Below are 26,271 nucleotides of genomic sequence, written 5' to 3' on the forward strand. Positions count from 1 at the left end.
ACACACAATTATTAGCCAGCCTTTAGTTAAAGTGTAACCTCTGGTGATAAAAGGTTTTCAAGCTTGAATACACCATTAATGAAATTCAAAGTCCATGTCCTGTCAGCCTAAAAAAAAGGCTGATTGGAAAAACAGTGTTTCTGATAATGCTGGCCACATATCTCGCTTTCTTTATCTTGCTTGTAAGTTGGCAGGTATTGGTGCATGTGCCTTTTGGCAATCAGAACAGCCACTAGGACGTAATGCTGTTATTTCACCTCTACAGCATTGGGCAACACTGATCTCTGCCCATTGTTTAGACTTTGAATCTGGGTTGTGTGTACACCTGTTTCTCTTCCCATACTGTGCAAGTAAACATATTGGTTGTGTCCATTGGTAAGGCCATTTTAATTGAGCGTGGATGCGATCAAGACAAGAATTTGAAGATGCAACCAACAATGTACTGTTTTTAAAAATGGCCCGGTTGGAATTTGTGATGAAAATACCAGCTTTTAAAACCTGAAAAAGACTGCAACAGAAACAACCATAGAAAAGACAAAGTATTATAAAGATATGGAACTAAGAACAATTAGAAAGTGTACACAATCTATGTAAAGCTGTAATAAACAATACCAAAAAAGCCTCACCTGTCATTTATAAAATCCTACTGTTTTGCTACAGACTTTCTTTCCCCTTTGGCAGAAGCAAATATAGCCAGTCATCTCACTATGCATGAACTTCCTGTGCAGTAGATGTCAGTCACCAGTCACACACAGGACTCTTTATAGGACCAAGTGGAGCTCTAACACTTGCTGTACAGGAAGTGGCTTTATAGCTTGGTGATAGAAGAAGTTTTTATTTAATTTTTTCAAATCACATTTCAATTGTAGTTTTGCCCCACAGAAACGGTTAAATATGATTTCATTAATAATACGACAAGAAATGGTTAAGAACAACATCTTCATATTTATATTGAACATTTTATAATACACATCATCATTAATATAAAAGCACAGAATTACCCAAAGTGGCATTTGTACAATTCTTTTTCAATACAAATGGCAGCTGCAGTCATTAATTCTAAAACAATAATTCCTATAGTAAATTTTAATACTTTGCCGCTTACTTAAGATGACTTACCATTATTTAAAAATCAATGAAGATATTTGTCAGAGTGACCATAAAACCCGTCTTCCCTTGCACAAGGTGCAAGCACCTTTTTTGAATGAAAGGTGTGTGCAGCAGAGATGGATGGCTCTTTGATAGAAACAGCTTAATATATTTGAGGTTTGCCCACTGACGATGGGAATGTAGTGATGGGAGCCCAACTAACAAGATTTACGTTTTTGCAGGTATCAAGTAAAGACCCTGGTCGCCCACACCTCTGATGTAAAACACTGGATGCACAGGCCTGTTCTGGTGTTCGCAGAGCCACTTCGAGCTGAGCCAGGAGGAGAATTCGAATGTTGCTGGGAACAAGCTGACTTATTAGATATGGATTGGATGCTATAGAATGAAATACATTACTAATAGTAATGTTGTAGGATTCTGTATTTTGTATCCTTTTGAATAATATGTGTAAGTTCTGAAAAAGAGAGAGCTACTGGAATAAAACGGTCAGGCCGACCTGCTGAAAGTTCCAAGCCTCCCTTATCGGGCAAAAGCATCTTTTTTTAATTAGACTCAGAGCCTCAAAACATTCTGATCCAGCGAGAGCAGAATGGCAAACTCTATGGAACAGAGTTAATATGCCAGAAGCAATCGAACTAGGTTCAATTATAGTAAGAAAAAACAGAAGTATTTAAATAAATAAGAAACCTAATATAATAACTGTAACTTTAACAATGAACCGATTGAAAGAAAACAACTAATTTTGTGATCTCGTCCTTACCTGCCTGTACATGGAGATGACTCCTTGGCTTTGGCTGATTAAGCAGGGGGGGGGGGGGGGGGCAAGATCCTCTCTATAATGAGCGATCTCGTTAATATTAACAAACAAAATACCTTTCGGATAATAGAAAGTAGGTGTTTATATTAAAATAAACATTTTCTATATAACACAGAAATTAATTCGAACCTGGCCAGAAGAAATGGGAACGATAAGCATAGGACGATTTTACTGAATTAAGCAAAAGATTGGTTTAAAATAAGGAGTATTAGAAAATGCTTACGGTACAGTCTCCTATTAATCAACACTAAAATTGGCAAAAGGAGAGGTTGTCTTAAAACCTGCTTCAACTGGATTTTGTATGAACAGAGAAAAGGTCAGACTTAGTTCCGTCACTGTAAAACTGTCACATTCTACTATATTAACAGTGGCTTCAATTTAGATGAAAATAACTGGACCTTCGATTGAAAGATTAAATGACTTCATAACAGATCAATGGAGTAAAATAAAATTAATGAAGTATCTGAATTGGAAATACATGTTATAAAGTCATTTAAAATTAAACTGTTGCAAAGAACATATTAAGTTTTTTATAACAGATGCTTGACATTGACAATGTTGTAGACAAATTGCTAAAACACATTTGAGATAATGTTTATTTAATTTAATCAATTTAAGAATTAGTTCAGTATCTGTTTCCAACTAAACAAAAAGTCTTACATTATAATATCAATTAAACCAAAGAATATAAATGTTTAGTTTATATAAAGGTTTTACTGCAAATAAAAAAAAAAAAAAACAGAGGAACTGTTAAGTTTGAATATAAGACAATAAAGTGTAAACTGTATTTAATAACTTTAATACACAACAGACTTACTGGAAGAAAAGTAGCCTCACCTTTACCTGCAGCACAGTGGTGCTAGACCTGGAAAGTTCTTTTTGGCAGTCAAAGCAAGACTTACTGGTTGTCAGCAATTTGAATCCAAGGCCTTTCTATAATGAGCAAAATTAACTCTGTTCATGATATCATAGAAATTACTGAAAACTTGGCAGCCGAAGCAAGCATTTAATTTAAATTAGAAAAGTTGTCTACAGTACCAGTTCTTATCAGAACTTACAGTGCTTACAGTCAAGTTTCATATTAATTAAAACACTAGCCTTGGCAAATAAACAGGGTGTCTGAAACTTGCTTGTGCAGACGCATTTTTAGAAACAGAGAGGTCAGGCTTAGTCCAAGCATGGTACAGTTAAATACCCGTTATACCCCTATAGACTTTGTCCAATATCTTGTTAACACACATTTGTATATGAAAGTAAACACACTGAAAAGGTAACATAATATGCTGCTCAGAGGGAATATATTGTAGACCCAGGTTAATATAAATCAAACAAAAAGTTGATGTTTATATATATATATTGTAATATAGCGGGTTGTGAGAGACGGCAGGGAGGGGGTTAAAACCTCCCTGCAAGAAAAAACATGTGAGAATGCACCTTTTTGTTAATTGTTTGATTGTATTGATTTATTGTTTTTTAGTTTATTTAGTTTGCTAATTGTAGAACCAGGTGCAGGGTATAAAAGATGAGCAGGCAGTCTGCTCGAGGCTGCTAAGTAGAAGGAGGCAGAAGGAAGGTGCTCTGCTTCCGAGCAGTCAGAGAGTGTAAGTGCTGTGAAACCTGTGTGTTTAAGATTGTGTTTGTGGTGTCAGGTAAACGGCTTAGCCGTCCTGCAAGTTAGTCAGGGAATAACCCGTATAGTTAGCGCTCCAAGAGGAGCTAGGTGTTTATTTTGTATTTTGTTTTATTTTGTCTTCATTAAAAATATAGCGCAACCGCGCTGAAAAATCCATTTCTGTGTGTGCTGGGTCGTATTTTTAAAGGGGCACGAACCCGAGTGAGTGCAATCGTGTTACAATATATATATATATATATATATATTATATATATATATATATATATATATATATATATATAATAGCATCTCTTTTAATACACATATAAACTTGTATTGTATTATAGCAAGGATCCTGTGAACTTTGGTTCACCAAAATTTTAGGGAAAGGAGGGGTTGAAAATGAGAACCATGAGATCATGTTCCAATATTTTGGAAATGAGTTATATCCAATTAATTTTGAATGTTTTTTTTATATAACTCCAATTAGTTTTAAAAAGAGCTGACCAGATCCTTCAAGAAAATATCATTAGCTCAAAGATAAGAACTGTCAAGGCAGATTGGTGATCAGATTTAATTGGGACTCCTATTGTATTCAATGGAGGGAAAATCCTATATAAGCCCTGAGCAAGACCATACTCACCTCCATTGAATTTGATCTTGCAAGCTGACGTGGTTCATGCTGAATGAATGAATGCATTGCTATGACGTATATAAATGATGGTGTTAGTTTAAGAGAGCGATATAACTGAATGTTATAGGACGTAGCTGTGAGTGCTTTAGCTTTTTGCATGACTAGCCTGAAGGCTAAACATATGATAACCATATTTGTATTACTGTGTTCAAGTAGTAATGCTGTTAAACCTGTAAAGGCACTGGAGACGCCCAGACTGCCTATTAGCAGGGATCCAGAGTGGCTTGCAATCACTCGATCCATTATTAAGCATTTAATAAAATCAAAAGGAGTACTAATACTGCTCTGATTTGTTAAAACTTCAAAATTAAATGAGCCTGTGTGTGTCTGTAAGTGGACAGTTAAAAAACAATACAATAAGGGCTCCCGAGTGGCGCATACAGTAAAAGCAGTCGCGTAGCATGGACATCGCCGTTTTGAGTCCAGGCTATTCCTGTGCCGACCGAGGACGGGAGCTCCCAGGGGGCGGCGCACAATTGGCCGAGCGCCGGCCGGGAGGAGGGAGGGTTAGGTCGGCCAGGGTGCTGAGCCAAACAAAAATAATTGGATACTACTAAATTGGGGAGAAAATAACAAAAAAAAAAAAAGAATGGTCAACTACTACATTTAAAAAACAAAAAAAACAAAAACAAAAACAAAAACTGTAATATGAAGCTAATTAGTCTTTAAATAATATTGTAACAGACAGTTGCATAACTCAACCAAGTTCATTTACATGGAAAATACAAATCTCCATAACTGACAATGAAATAGTCAGTTATACTGTCCAGTTTAAGAGACATATTTTTCCCTAAACTGGGAGCAATGTGTTACTGTTTTGTTAATAGGAAATATCCACCAATGAGTGTTTGGTGGTGACGCTGAGCCCACCTCCAACCCATGTGAGGGTGTGTGTTTATGAATGTGCCATGATGAAGTACTGGGTCTTTTTCTGTTGGACCCGGATCTGTACACATATAACTGGATCAGTAATATTAATGATCCTTTACAAAAGGGCTATTCCTTTTTTGTAGCCTGTATTGGAAAGCGTACCTGTTTTGAATACAGAATATTTAACCCTTGCACAAACTATTTGGTATGGACTTTACTGATGTTCATGGATTGAGCTATGCAGGAAAAGTTGAAATACAGCTGACCCTGCATCTTACAACAAGTCAAATACATGATTAAGAAACAAGAAAAGTGTCTCAAGCGTCTGTTGATCTCTCCAAGAGCTCCAGCTCCGTGGCTGTTTTGGGGCCAGAGGGTGGAGCGTGTCTCCTGCGTCGGAATTCGGAAGAAATTTCCTCAAAAGTCTTGCCTTTTGTTTCAGGCACCCTGAAGTATGTAAACAGTGTAAAACCAAAAAGCATCACGGCGAAGATTATAAAGACATAACTTCCACATAGGGCCTGTGAAATAAAAATAAAACCGTGTTGGGGTTATCTGTAGCGCTAAATACTTAAAGAAAACACCTTATTTGAATCCTCTCTGACATTCATAATACATTCACTTTACAGCCATGAGATTTGCCAAATTTAATTAAATCTGAATATTTTTTTTTTTCCCAAATCATTTAAATGATTTCCCCTAAGGTTGTCAGGTAAGTATCATCTCTCTGGCATTCACTTTAATTGGTATTCCAAACCCTGTTATCCTGCGAGAACACAGTACAGTTTGGATAAAATAACCTCACAAGTCCATTGACAGCATAGCAACAGCTAGGCATAAACTGAAATGTTTATTCACTTCACTTGATTGCTGTCAGTTCTTCGTCACAATTTGTGATTGAGTAATTGGGGTAATGGATGACGTTTAGCACATTCACTAAACAGGTGCCTCAAACATACCTCTATGTACGGAAAACACATGCCAATAATGAAGTTTGAGGTCCAGTTACAGCAGCCTGCCAAGGCTAAAGCAGCAGGACGGGGGCCCTGGCTGAAGAGCTCAGCCACAATGAACCATGGGATGGGACCAGGCCCGATCTCAAAGAAGGACACAAACAGGAAGATGGCCGTCATGCTAATATAGCTCATCCAGGAATACGTGCTCTGGAGGGGACACACATGCAACATATTTAATTATTAGCAAAACAGGAAGCCAAGTTATTTTTTTTTTTCACAGGGATACACAATAGATCTACGCAGTTAGGGCAAAAATAAACAATGAGTGAGGAAGTTCTAAGTTATGTATGTGATTTGAAGTACAGTCGCCACCGCTTAGAATGGGCGTGTTTGTGTTAACATGATTCGCCCGCAGTAAGCGATGGGCAGTATAAACTCCCACACAATAACCTGACATTCAAAATGTCCCCCAATCACCAGTACAGTTAATCAAAACAAACACACATGTATGCGGTTACAAATCTTAATTAAGACATGCATTACACTAATAAAAGAAAATTTATTAAAACCTATGAATGTAATAAAAAGCAGTTTGCGTAATGTAGTAGAAGCAGTGCGTTTGTTATTTAAATCTATGTAAATGACACAACAAGATCCAAACAGCTGAGTTTGCCCCGGAATACACGGGAATGGTAAATGGCAAATGCTAGTTGCCCAATATAAAACAGCTGCCCGCAATAACCCTGGACGGTGTAAGTAGTGGATACATGTACTGCAAAGTCAGATATCTGGTCAACATGCAGTATTAGAAGCTTACTTACAGTTCAATACTATGACAATAACGTTCTCTGTAGAATGTCTATTTTAATGACACAGTGTTAGTACTCACTCAATAGGACTTACCAATAAGACCAGGCCAACTGTCATCATTATAGCACAAAGGCACATCCCTGCTAATCCAATGAGAAAAAGATTGCGCCTCCCAGCTTTATCAACAATGAGGACCTAAGAAAAAAAAAAAAAAAAGTTAGTCTGTCTGCAAGTTATATTGAACATTATTACACAGTGACACAGGTACAGTGTGGATTTTTTTTAATGCTTACTGTTACTACTTTGGAGGTCAATTTAAATGCATCACCATTTACCTGTATTATTCCTGCTGGCTCATGTCAAGATAAGAATACAAAAAAACAACAACTTTAAAATATGGAAGATAAATCCAATCAGATTATTGGGAATCCTAACAGGATTTGATAGCTTTCCTAAATATGAAATCCAGAAAGAAGCTACTCTGTAGGAAATCTCATAGGACAACTAGAAACCCCTATAGGACTGTTTGGACTAGGACAGTGGTACCTGCTAAGCTTTTGCTTGTAAGTGGAAACCGTTGGACCTTTAACAGTTTTTTTGTGCTCCTTACTGTGAAAATTGTGCACAGTGGCCAAAACCTGGTACCACACTTCATATATGTTTCTTAAGAAAGGCTTCAATGACCACCATATGTTTAAAACAAAGATGCTGGTCAGGATGATTGCCCATGAACATCCCAGTCTTCAAAATAACCTGTTGCCAGGGTGGTCCAGTGGTGATGACCTCAACTGTCCCTGTGAAGGCCTCAGCATGTCTGCAGAGCTGTTTGTTGTGTGCTGTTTGCCTAGCCTGTCCTTGACATGGCAAGTAAATATTGCCCATCTCTCATGATAAAGGTTAGCTTGATTCCACTAGTGATGTACAATATACTTATGTAGTAATACTAAAACAAACGTTTTGAAAAAAAGTCTCTCAATTTAATCTAGGACATGTCTCCAAGGAGACTTTGGTCTTTAAGTAGACTTCAAAGAGCTTAAATCTTTCAGTATTACAATTAATCCTGACGTTTATTTTTCTATACAGTCTAATATTTCCATGGCAGTTCTTTCTGAATAGATTTTTTAAAATTTGCTGGATACTATTAAATAATGTTTGATTTGCATCAGTTATAACATGATGTTTTTACTTACTGAGACCATGGTTAAAATGGTGTTAATGACACCGACTCCTATCGTAGCATAAACTGGTTGGCCGACACCAGCTGTTGTGAAAATAGCTGTCGAGTAGTAAAAAATCTAGGAAAAGGAGGAAAACATGTATCCATTTTAATATCAATACTAAATACAAACGTCAGGGAAACTTAAATTTGAGAAAGCTGTTGCCTCAAATTTCAGGTTTATTTTGAATGTCCACTTACATTTTTAATAACGTTTTCCTTTATACAGTGTGTGTGTGTGTGTGTGTGTGTATGTCAGTCTGTGTTAAATGTGCTTACAACTAAGTTCAGGAGTTAAATTCTGGTGGTCTGCCATAGATAACACGTCTTTATAGCCAATGTGTCTTATCAGAAGTAAAAGCCAGTGCCATCAAGTGATCTGCCACTCTATCAAACTTCCTTTTGTTTTGCTGGAAATACACTGTTGTGCACTAGGTGGTGCTGGTGGTTACTAATACAAAGACACTTTGATCTAGCCAAAATGTAGTTAGGTAGCTGGAACTAATAGTCAAAGCACCTTAACACAGTCTTATCAAACAATAACAAAACACATCTGAGTAATTGCTATGAGAACATGAGAAAATATATTCTAGCTAACGGTTTATTATAAATCTGTATGTTAGTAGTCGATAAATTACATATCCCACCTCCATGGATATGAATAAGTAGACACTATAAGTGTGACAGCTCCTATATGCCCCCTCATTTCAGCGTACTGTTTAGTGAACTCACTGCGTTGACTCCTGAAAACTGCTGCGACAGGTGCAGCATCAAGGCGACAAACAGTGGCTGCCGGTACGAGGGAGAGCGGATGAGCTGCAGGAGGGACACTTTGCTTTCTTTCATAGCTTCTTCCTTCTCTTTCTGCATCTCTGCTATGTCCTTAGTGGTGTCATATTCTCCCTTGAACCGTTTCAAAGCTAGGGTAAAAAAAATAAACCTAAAGCAAATCTCATACTGTATTAATTTAATTAGAAATTGCAGAATCTTTCGTCTTACTTTTCTTAGCTTCTTCCTCCTTCCCAAGTTTGATGTAGAGGTAGCGGGGGCTCTCTGGACATATCAGGAGCAGTACACTCTGGAGAATGGACGGCGCCCCTGACAAGCCCAGAAGCACTGGCCACATGATGTCATTGCCCAGTAGAAAATCCAGACCAATAACCTAAACGAAACAGAAAAGTCAAGGAGAGCGAGCCAAACCCCAAATACAAATAAAAGCAGTGTTCAGCTTCTTTCATCAACAGAATCCCAATTGTAGGTAGAAAACGTGCCATTTAGTTATATGTTACGTGGGGTTGTGGGGGTCAAAAGAATCCACAGTAAATGTATGAACCCCACAGTATATAAAATGGGAATTTTGCCAACAAGTGACTGCCAAAAATGAAATATATATATATTTGCAGAAATATTGCAGAAATAGGCCCTCAAGCCAGTTTTTGTAAACAATGCAAAAATCCATCTAAGTACATTTTTATAGTAGGTTCTTAAACTAGAAAAGGAGATGGCTGTCTCCAAGTACACTATGTACCCTGTGGTTCTAACTATTATAAGACTCTTCTTTTTTAAGGTCATGGATTTTAGTAAAACAAAGTCAGTTATCTGACTTCGACCGTAACAGTCCTTCGGCTCAACAATGGGCTGCTATCGTTATGCTGTTAATGGGACCATTTGCAATGTTTATTCCTATGATTTTGAATCCCAAATAAAGTGACTAGCAGAAAGATTATATTTTTATAACTAGTGTAAATACAACTATTATACTATATTTAACTGTCACAGTGCTGTTTTTACTTAGGTGTACATATTAGAAATGCTTTCCTGAACAGTGGTTATTGTGCATTGTTGTGCTATAAAGGTGAACAAACTCTGTTAATAATTCAAATCTCCCAGTTGTTTCTATAAGGCATAAACAGAAAGTATTAAGTATTTCAGCACTATATCAAAAATAACACCAGCACAACATGCAATAGAAACCTGTGGAGAGGAGGCTGTGTGGTCCAGTGGATAAAGAAAAGGGCTTGTAACCAGGAGGTCCCCAGTTCAAATCCCACCTCAGCAACTGACTCATTGTGTGACCCTGAGCAAGTCACTTAACCTCCTTGTGCTCCGTCTTTCGGGTGAGATGTAATTGTAAGTGACTCTGCAGCTGATGCATAGTTCACACACCCTAGTCTCCTTGTAAGTCGCCTTGGATAAAGGCGTCTGCTAAATAAACAAATAATAATTGTGTGTACTAAACCTACCTGGCTGATTAAAATACCAGTGACAATCGCCAACTGGTGTAAAGTTCCCAAGGCACCACGATAGGCTGTGGGAGCGATCTCTCCAATGTACATTGGCACAAGTCCAGAAGACAACCCTGAAGCACAGCAAATAATAGAAGGGTATTGGTTGAATGACATTTAAAAACACAACAGGTCTGGGTTAGGAAAAACCAAGATTAGAATTTGAACTCACAACACTGTTGAAGGCAATAGTCGAAGTGCTTTTTTCTTTGGTTCGACCTCAAAATTGGCTTTGAATGTTAGAAGGTATGGACTGCACATACTAAAATCATGTAGAAAGGTCTTGCACTTACACCATTGCTTGAGGAACTTATGGATATGAGCACATCTACATCTGCCAACAGAATAGTCAATTTGAGCATCTCCAGGAAAGAATGAACTCATTTTCTCAGTGTATGCCAATACCCTGTAATTTAAATCCAACTTAATCCCATCATTGTTTCATGCGCTGCTGTCTAAAGTTTGGTAGCATGCTGAATAGGTTTGATATAGATGAAAACAGCAACAGCAACAACACAAATCAGGTGGAAAGTTTTCTGAAAGATTTAAAAAATGTATTTTAATTAATTTTACTATACATTTTTTATGAAAGGGAAAAAAATACAAATAGACTGTGTTTTTACTTAATGGAGTGAGTTTTTCCATTCTGAAAAAATCATGATTTGAAGTAAAAAGCTGTCAAAATCTAACCATCATTTTGTAGCAGGTGAATATGTCCAACCTGCACATTTTGGCCAGTCATGTAAAATGCTTACCACAGTAAAACCCCATCACAGCTCTTCCTGCAATGACCAGGATATGTGCAGGCCCCATTTTGGCCAAACCCATCAACAGACCTCCCACCACTGCCAGAATGTTCACAGTGAACATGCCCTTTATCCTGCAATACATCCAGAGATCATTGTGTTCAAACATGCTGCCCTGCACCAACAAGACAGCTAAAAGCAATACATACAATGCCCACTTCCAGAGATCAAGCATATCTCATGCAGTGAGGTTTAATGATCTAAAGTGTATAATGCTAATATTTTGCTTCTCTCCACTGTATTTTATACTTACCCAGGAAAACACAGGCTTGATTAATAGTCTGAGATTAAGGGGCTTTTCCATAAAGATAAATACAAATAAATGTTGCTACTGTATATGTAAAAGTTTGAAATTAATATTTAAAATATGTAATTGAAAATTGAAATGTAATAAAAAAAAAAAAAAAAACACAATTCAATGGTTATTATGCTTGAAACTTGCTTTAAATGACAAAATAAACACCAAGCAATATAATTGGTCCAGACCAAACTATAATTTTAATATAAACATTTAAAAACGTCTTCGCATAATTGATTGGTTTAGCATTAATACCCTTTTGCAGTGGCAGATACTTGTAGATAACTGACCTTGTCTTTCGTTCAGGGCACCTACATGTTGCGGTGGTCAATTATCTAGCAATTTGTTCTTAAATAAAGGGCCATTTGAACGACATTCAACTCCCTAAAACTGCCTTTACAGGCCCTTTTATAAAGAACTCTACTGTACCTTCCCAGGCTGTCTCCAACCCATCCCACCAGGAAGGAGGAGACCATGCCTCCAATGGAGAAGATGGACACTGACAGGGACCAGTACATTGTGACGGATGGATGGAGCACCCGAGCCTCTGTACCATTCAGGAGGAGGGATTCATTCGGCAGCACGTTTAGAACCCGCCCATAGTGTGTTTCTATAATCTGCAAAACCAAAGGCAACACTTAATATAGAGCTGAAACCATTGAGACCATGTGATAGAGAGAGAAAGGATCAATGTTGTAAATCTCCCTCCCGATCAGAAGGATGCTGTGTAAGGATGGTGGTATGCTGCCTCCTAGATGGACCCGCCTTGATGGTAGGTGGAAACCGGAAGGTGACCATATTAGGGGGAGTGCGTAGTTGCAAGTACTCAGGACAACTCCATTGCAATCTGCTGTGGGGTGGCCCTCTATTGGAGAAACCATTGATTGCAGGGAGGAGTTTTGTGGGTACAAAGGGGAAGCAGCTATGTCAGTACCTGCCCTTGCGCTGAGAGAATGTGTGACCAGCCGGAGCTGTTCTTGTTGTTTTGTTTGTATTACGTGCTGTTTGTTTTGGGGTTCTGTGTAGAGGAGGATTTGGATCGGGAGGCTGCAGCCGCGGAGCCAACACAAACCCCAGAGCACATCCCGCACAGCACAGCACAACACAGCACAGCGCACGCACCATGACCCCTGAAAGAAAGGAGCACAGTTTCGTGCACGGAGGATTGTGGTCAAGGAGTGTTTTTCGTTTGTTTATTTAAAGACTGGAACGTATCATTTTTACCCCGATACCATAGTTGGTAGAGGGGTGGATTATTATTATTATTATTTATTATTATTTGTTATTTATTTTCTAAATAAATCACTGACTTTATTGGGAGAATCCTGTTTGGACACTGTACTTTGTTTCACTGCACTACTCACATCCTGTCACAGACCACTAAATGTTTTCTACCGTCACCTGAGCTCTATTTTTCTTTCAAATGTTTTATTTAACGGGGACAATGTACAATTTTTAACATTCATGACAATTCGTCACAAGATGTATTGTACACAGACTTAGCTATAAGCTAATTTACATCGGGAGTCCCTGGGCTCATAAGAAACCAAAAAAAATAATAATATACCAACACATACAAACAGCACATTACAATAAATACAATAAGATTAATAGATTAGTTCATGTAAACCAAAATCCCACATACTGTATTATAATTATAAATATAACAGCTACCAAATACCACTACTGTTGTCAGCATAATAAATAAAACTAAAATTAATTCCCTTAATAAATACCCACCCAACCCTTATAATATATTAACATATTTATCTTAGATATTCAAACTAATAATTTTCATTACAATGCATAATATATTACAAAGCTATGAACATTACCATTTTATTAAAAATAAAAATACATAGCTACACGTCATGATCACGGACTTGTCTTTGTTTTAACCAAATCTTTAATTTAGTTGTAAAACTGTTATATTATTTATTTCTTAGCAGATGCCCTTATCCACGGCGACTTACAATATCACATTATTTTTACATACAATTACCCATTTATACAGTTGGGATTTTACTGGAGCAATCTAGGTAAAGTACCTTGCTCAAGGGTACAGCAGCAGTGTCCCCACCAGGGATTGAACCCACAACCCTCCGGTCAAGAGTCCAGAGCCCTAACCACTACTCCACACTGCTGTTATAGTTATAAGAACCTTTTATATCATCTGATAGTAAATTCCAAAACAAGGTACCCTTAACAGAGAACTGTCTGTGCAAACTTAGCAGGTCGTCTTGGAGCTATGCAATCACCTCTTATAGGTGCTCTAGTAATTTTATCATTAATATCTGAGCAGATTTCTACAAACTCCTTTAAAGCCAGGCCTCCAGAGCTGGAAGGTATGAATAGTGAATTAGCACTTTTGACTTTTAAGATCCTTTATTAATCATTTCAATTAAACTGCATTAAAAAAACAAAAAAAGGCAAAACACAATCAAGTTAACATATTTTAAACAAATAAAAGGATCATAAAAAAACAATACATAATAAAAAAAACATAAAACTAAACAAACAGTGTTTTCTTTCTGTAAAACCAGATTAATAACAAATGAATAAAAACACTGTAAAACAAAACTAGAAATTAAACTGGAGTTCCCCCTCCTCACTCACAGCACACAAGGCGTCTCCCACACACCACCTCTCCTGGAAGCTCTCCAGATTACTGACCAGTTTAAAATACTCAAACTGTACTCTGATCTGGCTGACAACAAGCACCCTAAACTGACCCACCACACTGGTCAATCCAGAACCAGAGAGCTGTTTTTTCCTTGTCTTTAAAATAGCCAATTTTGCCTGTCCAAATAAAAAATTAATTAGAACACACCTGTTTTTCATTTTAAAACTGTACATAACCCCAGCATCCCCTCATCCCAGCTGCCCGAGACCAGCATGAAAAATGGTTTCCTCTGCTGAGCAGAAAGCACACTGCTCACTAATACTGGGGTCCACTCTGTGGAGAAACCTGCCCGTGGACACAATGCCGTGGAGAATCCTCCACTGCAGATCCCCAACTCTCTTAGTGAGGGGCAGATTGTACAGCACCCTCCACACCGGCCTGCGCCCCTCCTCTACAGATAAGTGAGCTCTCCATTTGGAATCTACCAGACCCCTTAGCCTATTGTACTCCATAGCTTTAACACACAATTTATATATATATATATATTTTTGCTATTCATTGCATGAAAAACAATTTCCTCTACACTGTGCAAAGTTAGTAATGTCCCTCCATTCTCTCCATCCCTCTCTCCTCCCTCTTCTACTGCTGGTGACACAATCATCCCAGGGAATAAGGAACACTGTCTCTGCTCTGTACCTCTGGACAGCTCCTCCCTCAGGACCTCCCTGGGCCGTGGGGAGAGGCAGCCCCTCAGCTCAACCATCAGTCTCTCTGCGAGCCTCTCGGAGTGCCAGCCCAGCTGTGCAGCTAGCTGGGAGGCAGTTAACCAGCAGGAGAGCTCAAGGTTGAACAGATGGATCATCCTGGTTATACCTGCTTTTAAAAACCTGGCACAGAGCGTCATCGACTTGAGGAACTTAACTGGAAAAAGTGGATTAAATAATAGGGGCTCCTCAAACAGGAGTCCCTGTCTGGTCAGGGACTCTTCATCCCTTTCCACCCTCACCAGCTGCCAGGCATTTAAAATATTTTGGTAAAAACTTGGAAGTCCTGCTTTACAAAAACTGGTGTTCTCAATTAAAAACAGGTGTTTTCCTAAGCCCAGCCCCCCGACTCTATTGAGGAGGAAACAGGCCAGTCTCTTCCAATGAGCCTCCTCCTCAGTGTACAGGAGTCTCTGTACCGCCTGCAGTCTGAAGGCTGCCACCCTGCTGGCAATGCTGACCAGCCCCTGCCCCCCTTCATCACTGGGGAGGTACAGGACTGCCGGCCTCAAACTGTGTCTCCGTTCCAAAAGAACTCCAGCAGCACTTTCTGGATCTCCTCTACCAGGCCTCGGGGTGGGTCCAGGCACATTAACCTGTGCCACATGCTAGAGACAACCAGATTATTAATGACCAGCACCCGACCCTTGAAGGACAGTTTGGCCAGCAGTCCCTTCCACTTCTGCAGCCGCCCCCTCACCCTGTCCAACAGACCCTCCCAGTTCTTTCTCATATAATTCTGCGTTCCGAGGTACACCCCCAGCACTTTAATGCCTGTTCTGTTCCATTCCAGCCCTTCAGGCAGGACAGGAGGGGTGCCCTCATCCCAGCTGCCCGACAGTTTACTCTGGCAGATGATGCTTTCTGGAACTCATTTAGAGTTTGCTGCAGTGCTTGAACGAAAAACACATAGGATCAATTGCAACGAACTGAAAGCAGCGTACTAACTGGGGTATGATCCAGTGGTTAGTATGCAGCTCCGTACTAAACTAATACGCAAGTTATATACCAATTGCAACGAACATGGTGGCTGAAGTTAGTCCCCAGCTGCGTACTAAAAAAGGTCTCAATTGCAACGAACCCCCAAAATAACTGCTGCTGCCCTCTAGAGGATACCAAGTACGGGACTAACTAAATCTAACTTGCTATGGACTAAGAATTTTAGTATCGTACTGTGGAATAGTGGAAGACATGTGAAAGTCCCAGAATGTATTGGCAGTTTGTTATTTTTGCTGAAATAATATCGTGTGCATATAATATACACATATATATGTCGTCACTATATTTGAAGCATCTGCTGTCTGTACGGATATTGTAATAGTAAAATAAAATTGCATTACGACTACAATACTGTTACAAGATATCACATTATTGTTACATACAATTACCCATTTATACAGTTGGGTTTTTACTGGATCAATCTAGGTAAACTACCTTGCTCAAGGGTACAGCAGCAGTGTCCTCAACGGGGATTGAACCCACAACCAGACAAAGCCCTAACCACTACTCCACACTGCTGCTAGCTATATATATATATATATATATATATATATATATATATATATATATATATATATATATATATATATATACACACACGTCTTAATTATTGATATTATATACATACTTATACATGTAGTATAAGTTCTTTGGTCTTTCCTTGTTTTAAGGTTCTATTTTTTTATTTAAAAAGCCAGTTAAATACCTCTTCCACTCTGTTTTACTTTAGCAGAATCAACATGCCACTATCCTCTGCAATCAATGGATTCTTTATAACGTTTATTTATCCAAATCATACCGTATTGTTTTATTGCTGGGTAAGACAATTTGGAATCCCAATAAAAGTGAATGGCAAAGGGATTCCAATTTACATACAATGCAATATATAAAGGATACATACAGTGTCTGATTTTCAACCGCAAGTGAGTGTAGGCCTTCAAAACAATCGTGAATAATTAACAAACAAACAAACAAACAAACACACAGTCTATGAGATTCTCCCATTTAAAGGTGTTTGTATTTATTTACAGTACCTTTTGTGGTGCATTGATGACTCCAAGGCTATAACCATACTGAAATGAACCCAGAACAGCAGTGAAGACAGCCAGCATCAGAGTCCCGGATAACTCCTATAAATACAAGGAGAAAGGAGTGAGAGCTGGGGCACTGGTGTCTTTGTTACTCACACAACATTTAGCATTTTTTTGCTCCATTTATGCATAACATTGGCTATGTTTACAACAAAAAAAGCTAGCAAAGTATGACTATTGCCCTACTTTTCCATGAAAAAAAAACAAAAAAAACAAATTCGACCCTGTCCCTTTTCACCAGAACATGGGTTTACACAAATCTCGAAGTACTGTGCCAGTGGGTGGCAGTTTAGGGTAATTAAGGCTGGATTATACTAATATTTTGGCTAAATAATTTAGGCTAAGTCTGGAGATGTGTATATCTCAACTTTATTTTTGTATTTGTAATTTATAATTATAAAAAGTGTTCAGTAAAAAACAACTGTTTGCAAAATTCCTAATAATGTACTTTTGACAGTCCTAGAGAAGCACCGATGTAAGCTTTGTGGTCATTTGTTGCCTTTTTTTTCTTTATACTTTTCATTGGATCTCTGTTATTTGTTCAGAAGTTGTGCAATAAGCATGACAACACAAGACTTGTAAGAGGATTACAGGAGATAAAAGTTTATTTCTGTCTCAGTATGATAATGATTTTTCAATTTGTCTCTTAAATGTGATGCATTTTAACCCATGGAACAATGTCAATCATACCAAACTGGCACTAGTCTACCCCCTTCCTGGTGTTCCATGCTTGAAACATGCATTTCTAAAACCTACAAAAGTATAGTACTTTTCAGCATTTCAGCAAAATGATGTAATTGTAGTGGATATGTTTCTGGTGTTTTGTACTTTCTCCAATTGGTAGGAAATGAATGTGAATAAGCATATATAGTTTGCAAGACCAGATTAAAACTAAAATGCTTTGGTAATAATTCTTAAATAGTTCTTAATTTTCATTTCCTGAAGCGTATTTATCAACTAGTGTCAAAATTATTCTGCAAAGCTGCCATCCTAATTCTTCGAGGTATGACACAGGCCCGGTTTTTGGGATGGAACCGCATAACAGTCTCGCGTTTTGATTGGTCCATGTCTGTCACATGAATGCGTCGTCACACGAGTGGAAAAGCGTGCTGGCATTTTTAACATTGTAATCAGATAGAGAGAGTGATCTGCTTTCCACAACCTTACCATTAAAATATAATGTGGTATTACACTGTACTGATATTACAAACTATGAGGAATTACTTTATATAAATTATCATGTTATGCACGAATGTAAGAATTGGCTTTCTGTGGTGGTGTACTTTTTTCTTTCAAGTAGCATATATCTATAATCGTTTTTGCGATATATTTTAATATAAAACATATACGCTATTGCAGTTTTGTTACAGGATACATTAGTTTATCTCTAATGTAATCACAGTTTTACATATAGACTGCCCCTGTTTTCATTTACGTCGCAAATTCTGGGCCGCTTTACTTTTCAGATAATGTCCCAAATTCTGGGCCGCTTGATAACATCCCGATTTCTGGGCTGCTCTGGTTTTCAGATAACGTTCCGAATTCTGCGTTTTCGAATTCAGCCCAGTTTTGGGGAATCAGCTGACAGCCGAGTTTCTAAGTCATGCATGCACAGTTTACCATAAACTGGACCGTTAATTCATTTAAGAGTACATGAATCAAAGTTAGTGTATTTTTTACTCTCCTCAGAAAACATTTAGGAACATGGTATACCAAAAAAAAAGGTCATCTCATTTGCTTATGTAATGCCCATCAATATATAGTGAGGCATAGGGGTTTATCAGAACTTCTGGGTTTAAGAGACCAGTGCCCTTCAACAACTTCAAATAAGTCCTATTGTATTTTATTAGTCAGCATTTCCCTTATCTATTCCTGATCATTTATACTGTAGGTCAGGGGTTTTCAACCTTTTTTTGAAACTGTACCCCTTCTATCTGGAGGTTTCAGCTCGAGTACCCCTTTACATTTTTCGCTCGACTGAACGGTACCTCAGTTACAATAAAATGGAGAATAATCTGATGACACCCCCCCCCCCCCCTGTTTATTTAATAAATCTGGGTGACAAACTGCTGGTTTAGGACAGAACAACAAACAGTAAGCTTAATTCTTAAAACTTTTAACTACAAGTATTTGGATGCACAGAATTAAAAAGACAAGTATTGGGTTAGGAGCACACCTATTTTTTTGTAACTTTGACGGCCTTTTGTAAAAGTTTGAAGGCCTTTTGATACCCAGCATACACTGCAATACCCAGCAAAGTTATACACTGATATTCTGATAGCACAGCAATTCAAATGAAGTTTGTAATTGGTTGTGTTCCTCAAATACACAATAAAAAGTGATATTTATAGGGCATACAGTTATACAGCGATACAGTGGTTTCGGACATCTAAGAACAGGTACTGCGAGCATCTGGATTTATACTCAGAGGTACTCTGTAGCCTCCTGGGACATTCACAGCTTGTTTGACACCCTCTTGTAGTTGCCCGTTTCTGCATATAAAGCAAAATGCTGTTTGTCAATCTCTCTTTTTTTCCTATAAATCAGTCTTTGCAAGAATCATTCCAAAAACACTTGAATCAGTTAGGCACTACAGGCCTTTAAATTGCAGTACCAATTTGCAAGTTGGTAAGTGGTTGCGTTCCTCAAATTTGCACTGCAAAGTGATATCTTAAAGAATAGGGTATATAGTGCTTTTTTTCGCCTCCCCTCGCTTTTGGTGCAAAACTGTGCTCCGATATACTCAGGCTGATACTGTGATCACAAAACACTTGGAATGGACTTAAATTGGAGCTTCTGTACTCTTTTTTTAGATGCACAACAATCTTAGCTAAAGAAAATGGGTTCCTTCGAGTTCGTAAGACCCACGACCGCCATTAGCTGAGCCTTACCCCGATGGTATTTTTATAATGGGATTTGCCATAGGGAAGGGGGTGGTCTCTTATCGTACCCGTATCTCCACGACCCCTGGGCCAACAAACTCAGAAGGACATTCTTTGCGTGCACAAGAGTCTTAGCTAAAGAACGACATCAGCCACGGGTTCAAACGACACCCCACCGCCAGATGGTGGGCGTTGCCCCAAAGGGGTTTTATAATGGGATTTCCCATAGACATTTTTCAGGGTGCTGTATCTCGGGTTCCGGGGGTCCCCAAGACTTGAAAATCGGTATGGAGGTCCACCTCGGGGCCCCTGTCGATCCCTCCAAGTGACGATTCACCAGCTAGAAAGGACACCAGTTTAGACTTTTTTTTGCCAACCTGGAGCTCAAAAGCTATTGGAAATACAACCTTGACATGCCATCTTGCTGAAAATGTGAAAATTTGTTGAAAATGTAGCATTTGAAAACGGGTGGCTCCCTGTGAAAGAGGGCCCCCAGACATGACCCTAGGAAGTTCAACCCGGTTTCTAGGCCTCGGGGTCATGGAGATATGACCCCGAAAAGGGTAGTTTTTGGACATTTTTGACAGGGCGTATCTCTGGTTCTGTGGGGGTTAGGAACTTGATTTTTTTTTTGCGTTGGGGCCCCATAGGGCCCCGCACAAGGAGTCACCGTTTTCATGGTTCAAATGCCAGGACGGCTTGGCAAAGTGAATTTTTTCGTCATGACATAAGTTTTTGGGTGAACCACCACACCTTTTTAGGGGGTGGTTTGGGGTGCTCCCCTGAGTCTATATCACTTTGAATGGTGGTTCTACGTGCTCGGGTTCGAGAGATATGCCTGAAAATGTGTTTTATAACACTGCCATAGACATGAATGGGGCTGAATACCCGAAAATATATTTTGCAAAGAATTGCTACGGTGGGTGTATGCGTGCAGGGGTTGCATGGTGGTGTGTGCGTGCAGGGGTTGCATGGTGGTGTGTGCGTGCAGGGGTTGCATGGTGGGTGTATGCGTGCAGGGGTTGCATGGTGGTGTGTGCGTGCCAGGGTTGCATGGTGGTACACGTGTGTGGAGGGGAATTGGAGTTCAGGTTTTGCGCACAAGAGGGGCGGGGAAAAGACTGGGAAGGGTAGGGTAAAAGAAAAATTACTACAATCATTTATTTTCACTTTCGACTCCCAGTCTCCTTTCCCTCACTTTATGATTTTATTTTGTGATTATTTAATTATTGTCAAAATAAACGGCCTTCATCTACTCACAGTTGCAGTCTCATTTCTGTCCAAAAAGAACCTGAAACACTACAATATATTGATGGACGTTACATAAGAAAACGAGATGTCCTTTTTTCGGAATACCATGTTCCTTCCCAAAAATGTGTTTTAATATTAGCCTTTAATAAAGGAAAACGACTGCTTAAATTAATTTTCATGTATCTATTTCAGTGCAATGTAGTTTCTTCATGTAATAAGAAATACGTTTTTTAACATTTACAATTTTGTTTTTTTCATTAAAAAAAAAAAAAAAGATTTCTGGGGAGAGTAAAAAATACATGAACTTTGATTAATGTACTAAGGGTTACTCTCAAATGAATTCACGATCCAGTTTATGGTAAACTGTGCATGCATGACTTAGAAACTCGGCTGTCAGCTGATTCCCCAAAACTGGGCTGAATTCGGAAATGCAAAGCGGCCCAGAATTTGGGATGTTATCTAAAAACCAAGGCTGCCCAGAATTTGGGACGTTATCTAAAAACCAAAGCGGCCCAGAATTTGGGACGTTATCTAAAAACCAAAGCGGCCCAAAATTGGGGATGTTATCTGCAAACCAAATCAGCCCAGAATTTGGGACATTATCTGAAAAGTAAAGCGGCCCAGAATTTGCGACGTAAATGAAAACAGGGGCAGTCTATATGTAAAACTGTGATTACATTAGAGATAAACTAATGTATCCTGTAACAAAACTGCAATAGCGTATATGTTTTATATTAAAATATATCGCAAAAACGATTATAGATATATGCTACTTGAAAGAAAAAAATACACCACCACAGAAAGCCAATTCTTACATTCGTGCATAACATGATAATTTATATAAAGTAATTCCTCATAGTTTGTAATATCAGTACAGTGTAATACCACGTTATATTTTAATGGTAAGGTTGTGGAAAGCAGATCACTCTCTCTATCTGATCACAATGTTAAAAATGCCAGCACGCTTTTCCACTCGTGTGACGACGTATTCATGTGACAGACATGGACCAATCAAAACGCGAGACTGTTATGCGGTTCCATCCCAAAAAACGGGCCTGTGTCATACCTCAATTCTTCTCAATAGCTAAAAAAGAAACAAAGGCCTCTCCATTATTGCTCAGTCACAAATGCTTTCATTCAAAGCCAACACTATTTATAATTCCATTAACGCATTGTAAACTTCAAAATAAACCAGTCTTCAGCTCTACACACACAAAGCTGACTTCATTACATTTCCGGCCTGCCTTTCATATGCCTGCAACAACAAGGCCTGTCTGGCAACACTAACTGCAGGAGGCCTCTGCATTTACTGGTGTAATTAGTGGAAGGAAAAAAAAAATCTGTTTAAATGAATGTAGGCAAAACGCTACCTTGGGTACCGTTTACTTTGATCTTACATGGCATGAGTAGTTAATGCAGAATTGTGACATCAGCACTAAAAAGGTATATGACAATTAAGTAATTGGGTACTTGGCAAAAGCAATAAACACTATATGGAGGTAGATACACAAATATGTATCTGTGCTAATCCTACAAAGGCCCTGGAAACAAAGTTTTAATGTGAGGGTTGTTTTCTTCACCTCATTTCGCTCACACAGAGGAATACCATACCAATGCTCTATCCACTTCAATAATTCACAAGCAGTGCAAGATTATGGAGAAGTCACTCCATGCCAGTCACCCTTAATGCTGCTACCTTTTATACCTGTAAACTTCACAGTAGTTACTACTAATAAACTTGAGCAGCTGACAAGTCTGTGTCATTCATCTCCAAGTTGTTTTTATATTGCAATGCAAACACAAACTGACTCCATGGCATTCCGGTCCATTTTTAGCATAGATAGGCTGTATTTTATTTACATCCCTACCTGCCAGCACCTGTTAAGCACCTGTTTAGAAACCACATCCTCCACAATGCCATATCAATACTCGCGGTTTAGGTGTTAAATGTAAATTGCCTTGCTTTTTCATCATGATGCGGTCCTCAGGCACATTTTTATTAAATTTTGAGCAGGTTTATTGATAAAACAGAGTTTACATTTTTCTTTTAGCTTGCTTGTTTAAGTTGCCAGTTGATTTTCAGAATGTTAAATTAAAAGTGTCAGTTTGTGTGTGCTTAACATCCTGTGCTATGCAAATTTTATTAAATGTTTCTGTTCAGTTTTCTGCAGGTTTAAAAAAATATATAAAACACGGCAGCCTTATTTAAATGAGTTTACCGAATGATGTCTAACTGCTGCTTTAACCACCTTTCAGCACAGATGTACAGTGTGCCATTTCTAAAGCTGGCACATAAAAAATATATAAATACATTCTATACTGCATTCCATCTTTGCTTAGCAACTACTATATATGTTTCTTTTATTTCTGCTGTATTCTCGTATTCATTCTCATAACGATAGTACAAAATTAACTATGAACTTTAATAGTAACATACTAAAGCAACACTATCATCTGCTACACCTACACAGATTAACAACTGCTGATAATAATGTATTATCTCATTAGATACATAAATATCCTTAAAAGGACAGCCTGTCTAAGAACAACATCGTTGGGTATTCGATGCAAGATTTAAAAAGTCGTAGTCGTATTTAAAGTCCCACAGTCATTTTCAGTTTTACACCAATGTATAATTCCTTTATAGCAGAGGAAAAGGGGATTGTTGGGTGTTTTGCTTATAGTTTCACTGGAAAGATGCAGAGTTGATATTTTCAACACAGAAAACTACATGCAAAAAAAACTTGACGGACCAGCCCAATGTAAGGGTGTTATTGTGTGATTCACTACCATTATGGATTATGTCCCTTGTCGGCAAAATGAGATTAGATTAAAAGATCCAAAACCACGAATGCAGACGAGCCTGGGTCTTCTGCATGCTGGTTAAGACGCTCACTTGAAGTGTGCAGGGTCACCAGTTCATTCCCAGCCTTTGCCCTGTTACGCCAACAGCTTAAATTCCAGACAGTTCCAGACAGAACTGGAAACCTTCAAAGTCTTTGTAAAGGGGTGTGTGTGTGTGTGTGAGTGATTGATTGATTGAAGCTGAGCTCCATTCAAACATTATAACTAAATTCAGCTTTGAAATGTTTTTTTTTTTTATATCAGTTTGAATTCCTAATGACAAGTCTTATATGTGTGTGTGTGTATATATATATATATATATATATATATATAGTTGGTGCCCTGGTTAATATATACAGGGCTGGACAAAATATTAGTCCAGCATTGACAACAAGGAGGCTGGATACTGCAAGACGAGTCAACAATGTGTTTAAATTGCTCTGGGGGGCTACATACACATATATGAAACTGCAATGTAGAATATTAAAGGCATATGGAAAAAAAAGTTTTTTTTAAAAATGTACACAAAGTTTAAAATATTTAAAAATCTTTTATTTTCAGGACGTTTCGGGCAAAAGCCCTTCTTCAGCTGTTTAAAAAGAAAACTTTTCTTTTTAAAGGGCTTTTGCTCGAAACGTCCTGAAATTAAAATATTTTTTAATCTTTTAAATTTTGTGTACATTTAAAAAAAACAAAAAACATATTATATATATAGTTTTTTAAAAATGCATAATATATATTTAAATATTATATATATATATATATATATTATATAATATAAATATATATTTAAATATAATATATATTTAAATGTATAATATATAATTTTTTTTTTTTTTTTTTTTTAATGTACACAAAAAGTTTAAGAGATTAAAACATATTTTAATTTCAGGACGTTTCGAGCAAAAGCCCTTCAGTTGTTTAAAAAGAAAAGTTTTGTCCGAAACGTCCTGAAATTTAAATATTTTTTAATCTTTTAAATTTTGTGTACATTAAAAAAAATAAATAAAAGGAATTTTTATATATATATATATATATATATATATATATATATATATATATATATATATATATATATATATATATATAATTAGTATTAACTATCTATCTATCTTTACTACTTACCTTCCCTGATTCCATCTCTCCCTTCAAATTCCCTGGTCGCTTCCCATTGACAGAAAGCCCTGCTGTAGTCTAAATCCAAGGATCACAGTAAGAAGTGAATTATCTCAGTGAGTCTCGCCACACATTGGACCCTGGGTAATGATCAATCCAGGTGCTCATGCTTAAACAACATGCTCAATAGAATTGCTTACCCAGCAGAAGCACATTCAATCCCCTTTCACCATGTATTCCTGGTTTCTGACCATTCCCACAACACCTTCAGTGCTGGATCCCAAGAAAACATGCTTCTGTTGCCATTGATCTGTACCCACTAGGGCTGGGAATAAAATGTTTCATTTTATACTACATAAACACTGCATCTCTGTGACAGAAAGACAATTATTATTATTATTTATTTCTTAGCAGACGCCATTATCCAGGGTGACTTCGTCGTAAACAAAAAAACATTTCAAGAATCACAGTACAAGTATTAATACAATTAAGAGCAAGATAAAATACAACGACTTCAGTTCTAGCAAGTACAAGTATATGACAAAATATGATTCAATAACGGAGCAGATAACAGTGTCAGTGATAGTTACATCAGGATATAATTCAATACAAAATACTACAGATTAAATAACAATTGTGATGGATTACAGTACTCTAAAAGTACAGGATTAAATGCAGTAAAATAGGGAGCAGATAAGAGCAAGTAAAGCGGACGCAGGGAGGCCAGTCAGGAGGGAGCTGGGTGGCGTAGTTGGTGAGGAAGGGTCGGATTCTTCGTATGTTGCTCAGGAAGAATCGGCAAGTGCGTGCCAGAGTGGAGATGTGCTGGGAATAAGAGAGGCAGGGGTCCAGGGTGACTCCGAGGTTCTTAGCTGAGGAGGAGGGAGAGAGTGTGGTCGATTCCAGAGGAACAGAGATAGAGAGATCAGAGGAGGAGGAGGAGGAGGAGGAGGGAAAGAAAAGGAAGTCAGATTTAGAGCGGTTGAGTTTGAGGTGATGCGAGTGCATCCGGGAGGAGATAGCAGACAGACAGGTAGAGATACGGGAGGGGATGGTGGAGTCAGAGGTGGGGAAGGAGAGGAAAATCTGAGCATCATCAGCATAGAAATGGTATGAGAAACCATGGGATGCGATGAGGGGGCCCAGGGAGCAGGTGTAGAGAGAGAACAGGAGAGGACCCAAGACTGACCCTTGGGAGACTCCTGTTGAGAGAGGGCGAGGTGTGGA

At 38.2% G+C, this 26,271-nt stretch overlaps 1 protein-coding gene across 1 annotated transcript; it reads right to left on the minus strand.

Annotated features, from left to right (window-relative positions):
• Positions 1–5,302: 5,302 nt before the first annotated feature.
• On the minus strand, positions 5,303–25,163 carry LOC117416738 (solute carrier family 2, facilitated glucose transporter member 2-like). The gene is made up of 11 exons (XM_034028123.3): positions 25,054–25,163; positions 16,895–16,990; positions 11,904–12,091; positions 11,126–11,250; positions 10,329–10,444; positions 9,085–9,247; positions 8,818–9,005; positions 8,060–8,164; positions 6,963–7,064; positions 6,063–6,266; positions 5,303–5,624 (listed from the first exon to the last, which is right to left on the minus strand). Exons 1-11 carry the CDS (start codon positions 25,066–25,068, stop codon positions 5,421–5,423), a joined length of 1,506 nt encoding a protein of 501 aa, XP_033884014.2. The 5' UTR covers positions 25,069–25,163; the 3' UTR covers positions 5,303–5,420.
• Between the last annotated feature and the right edge of the window lie 1,108 nt (positions 25,164–26,271).

This window comes from Acipenser ruthenus, chromosome 12 (genome assembly GCF_902713425.1).
Source record: "Acipenser ruthenus chromosome 12, fAciRut3.2 maternal haplotype, whole genome shotgun sequence".
Taxonomy (NCBI): Eukaryota; Metazoa; Chordata; class Actinopteri; order Acipenseriformes; family Acipenseridae; genus Acipenser; species Acipenser ruthenus.

Coding starts and splice junctions, on each gene's coding strand:
- LOC117416738 (XM_034028123.3), bottom strand. Junction 7,065..8,059: donor CCATTTTAACCATGGTCTCA/GTAAGTAAAAAC, acceptor TTTTTTTCTTAG/GTCCTCATTGTTGATAAAGC. Junction 5,625..6,062: donor TGTGTTTTCCGTACATAGAG/GTATGTTTGAGG, acceptor TTTATTTCACAG/GCCCTATGTGGAAGTTATGT.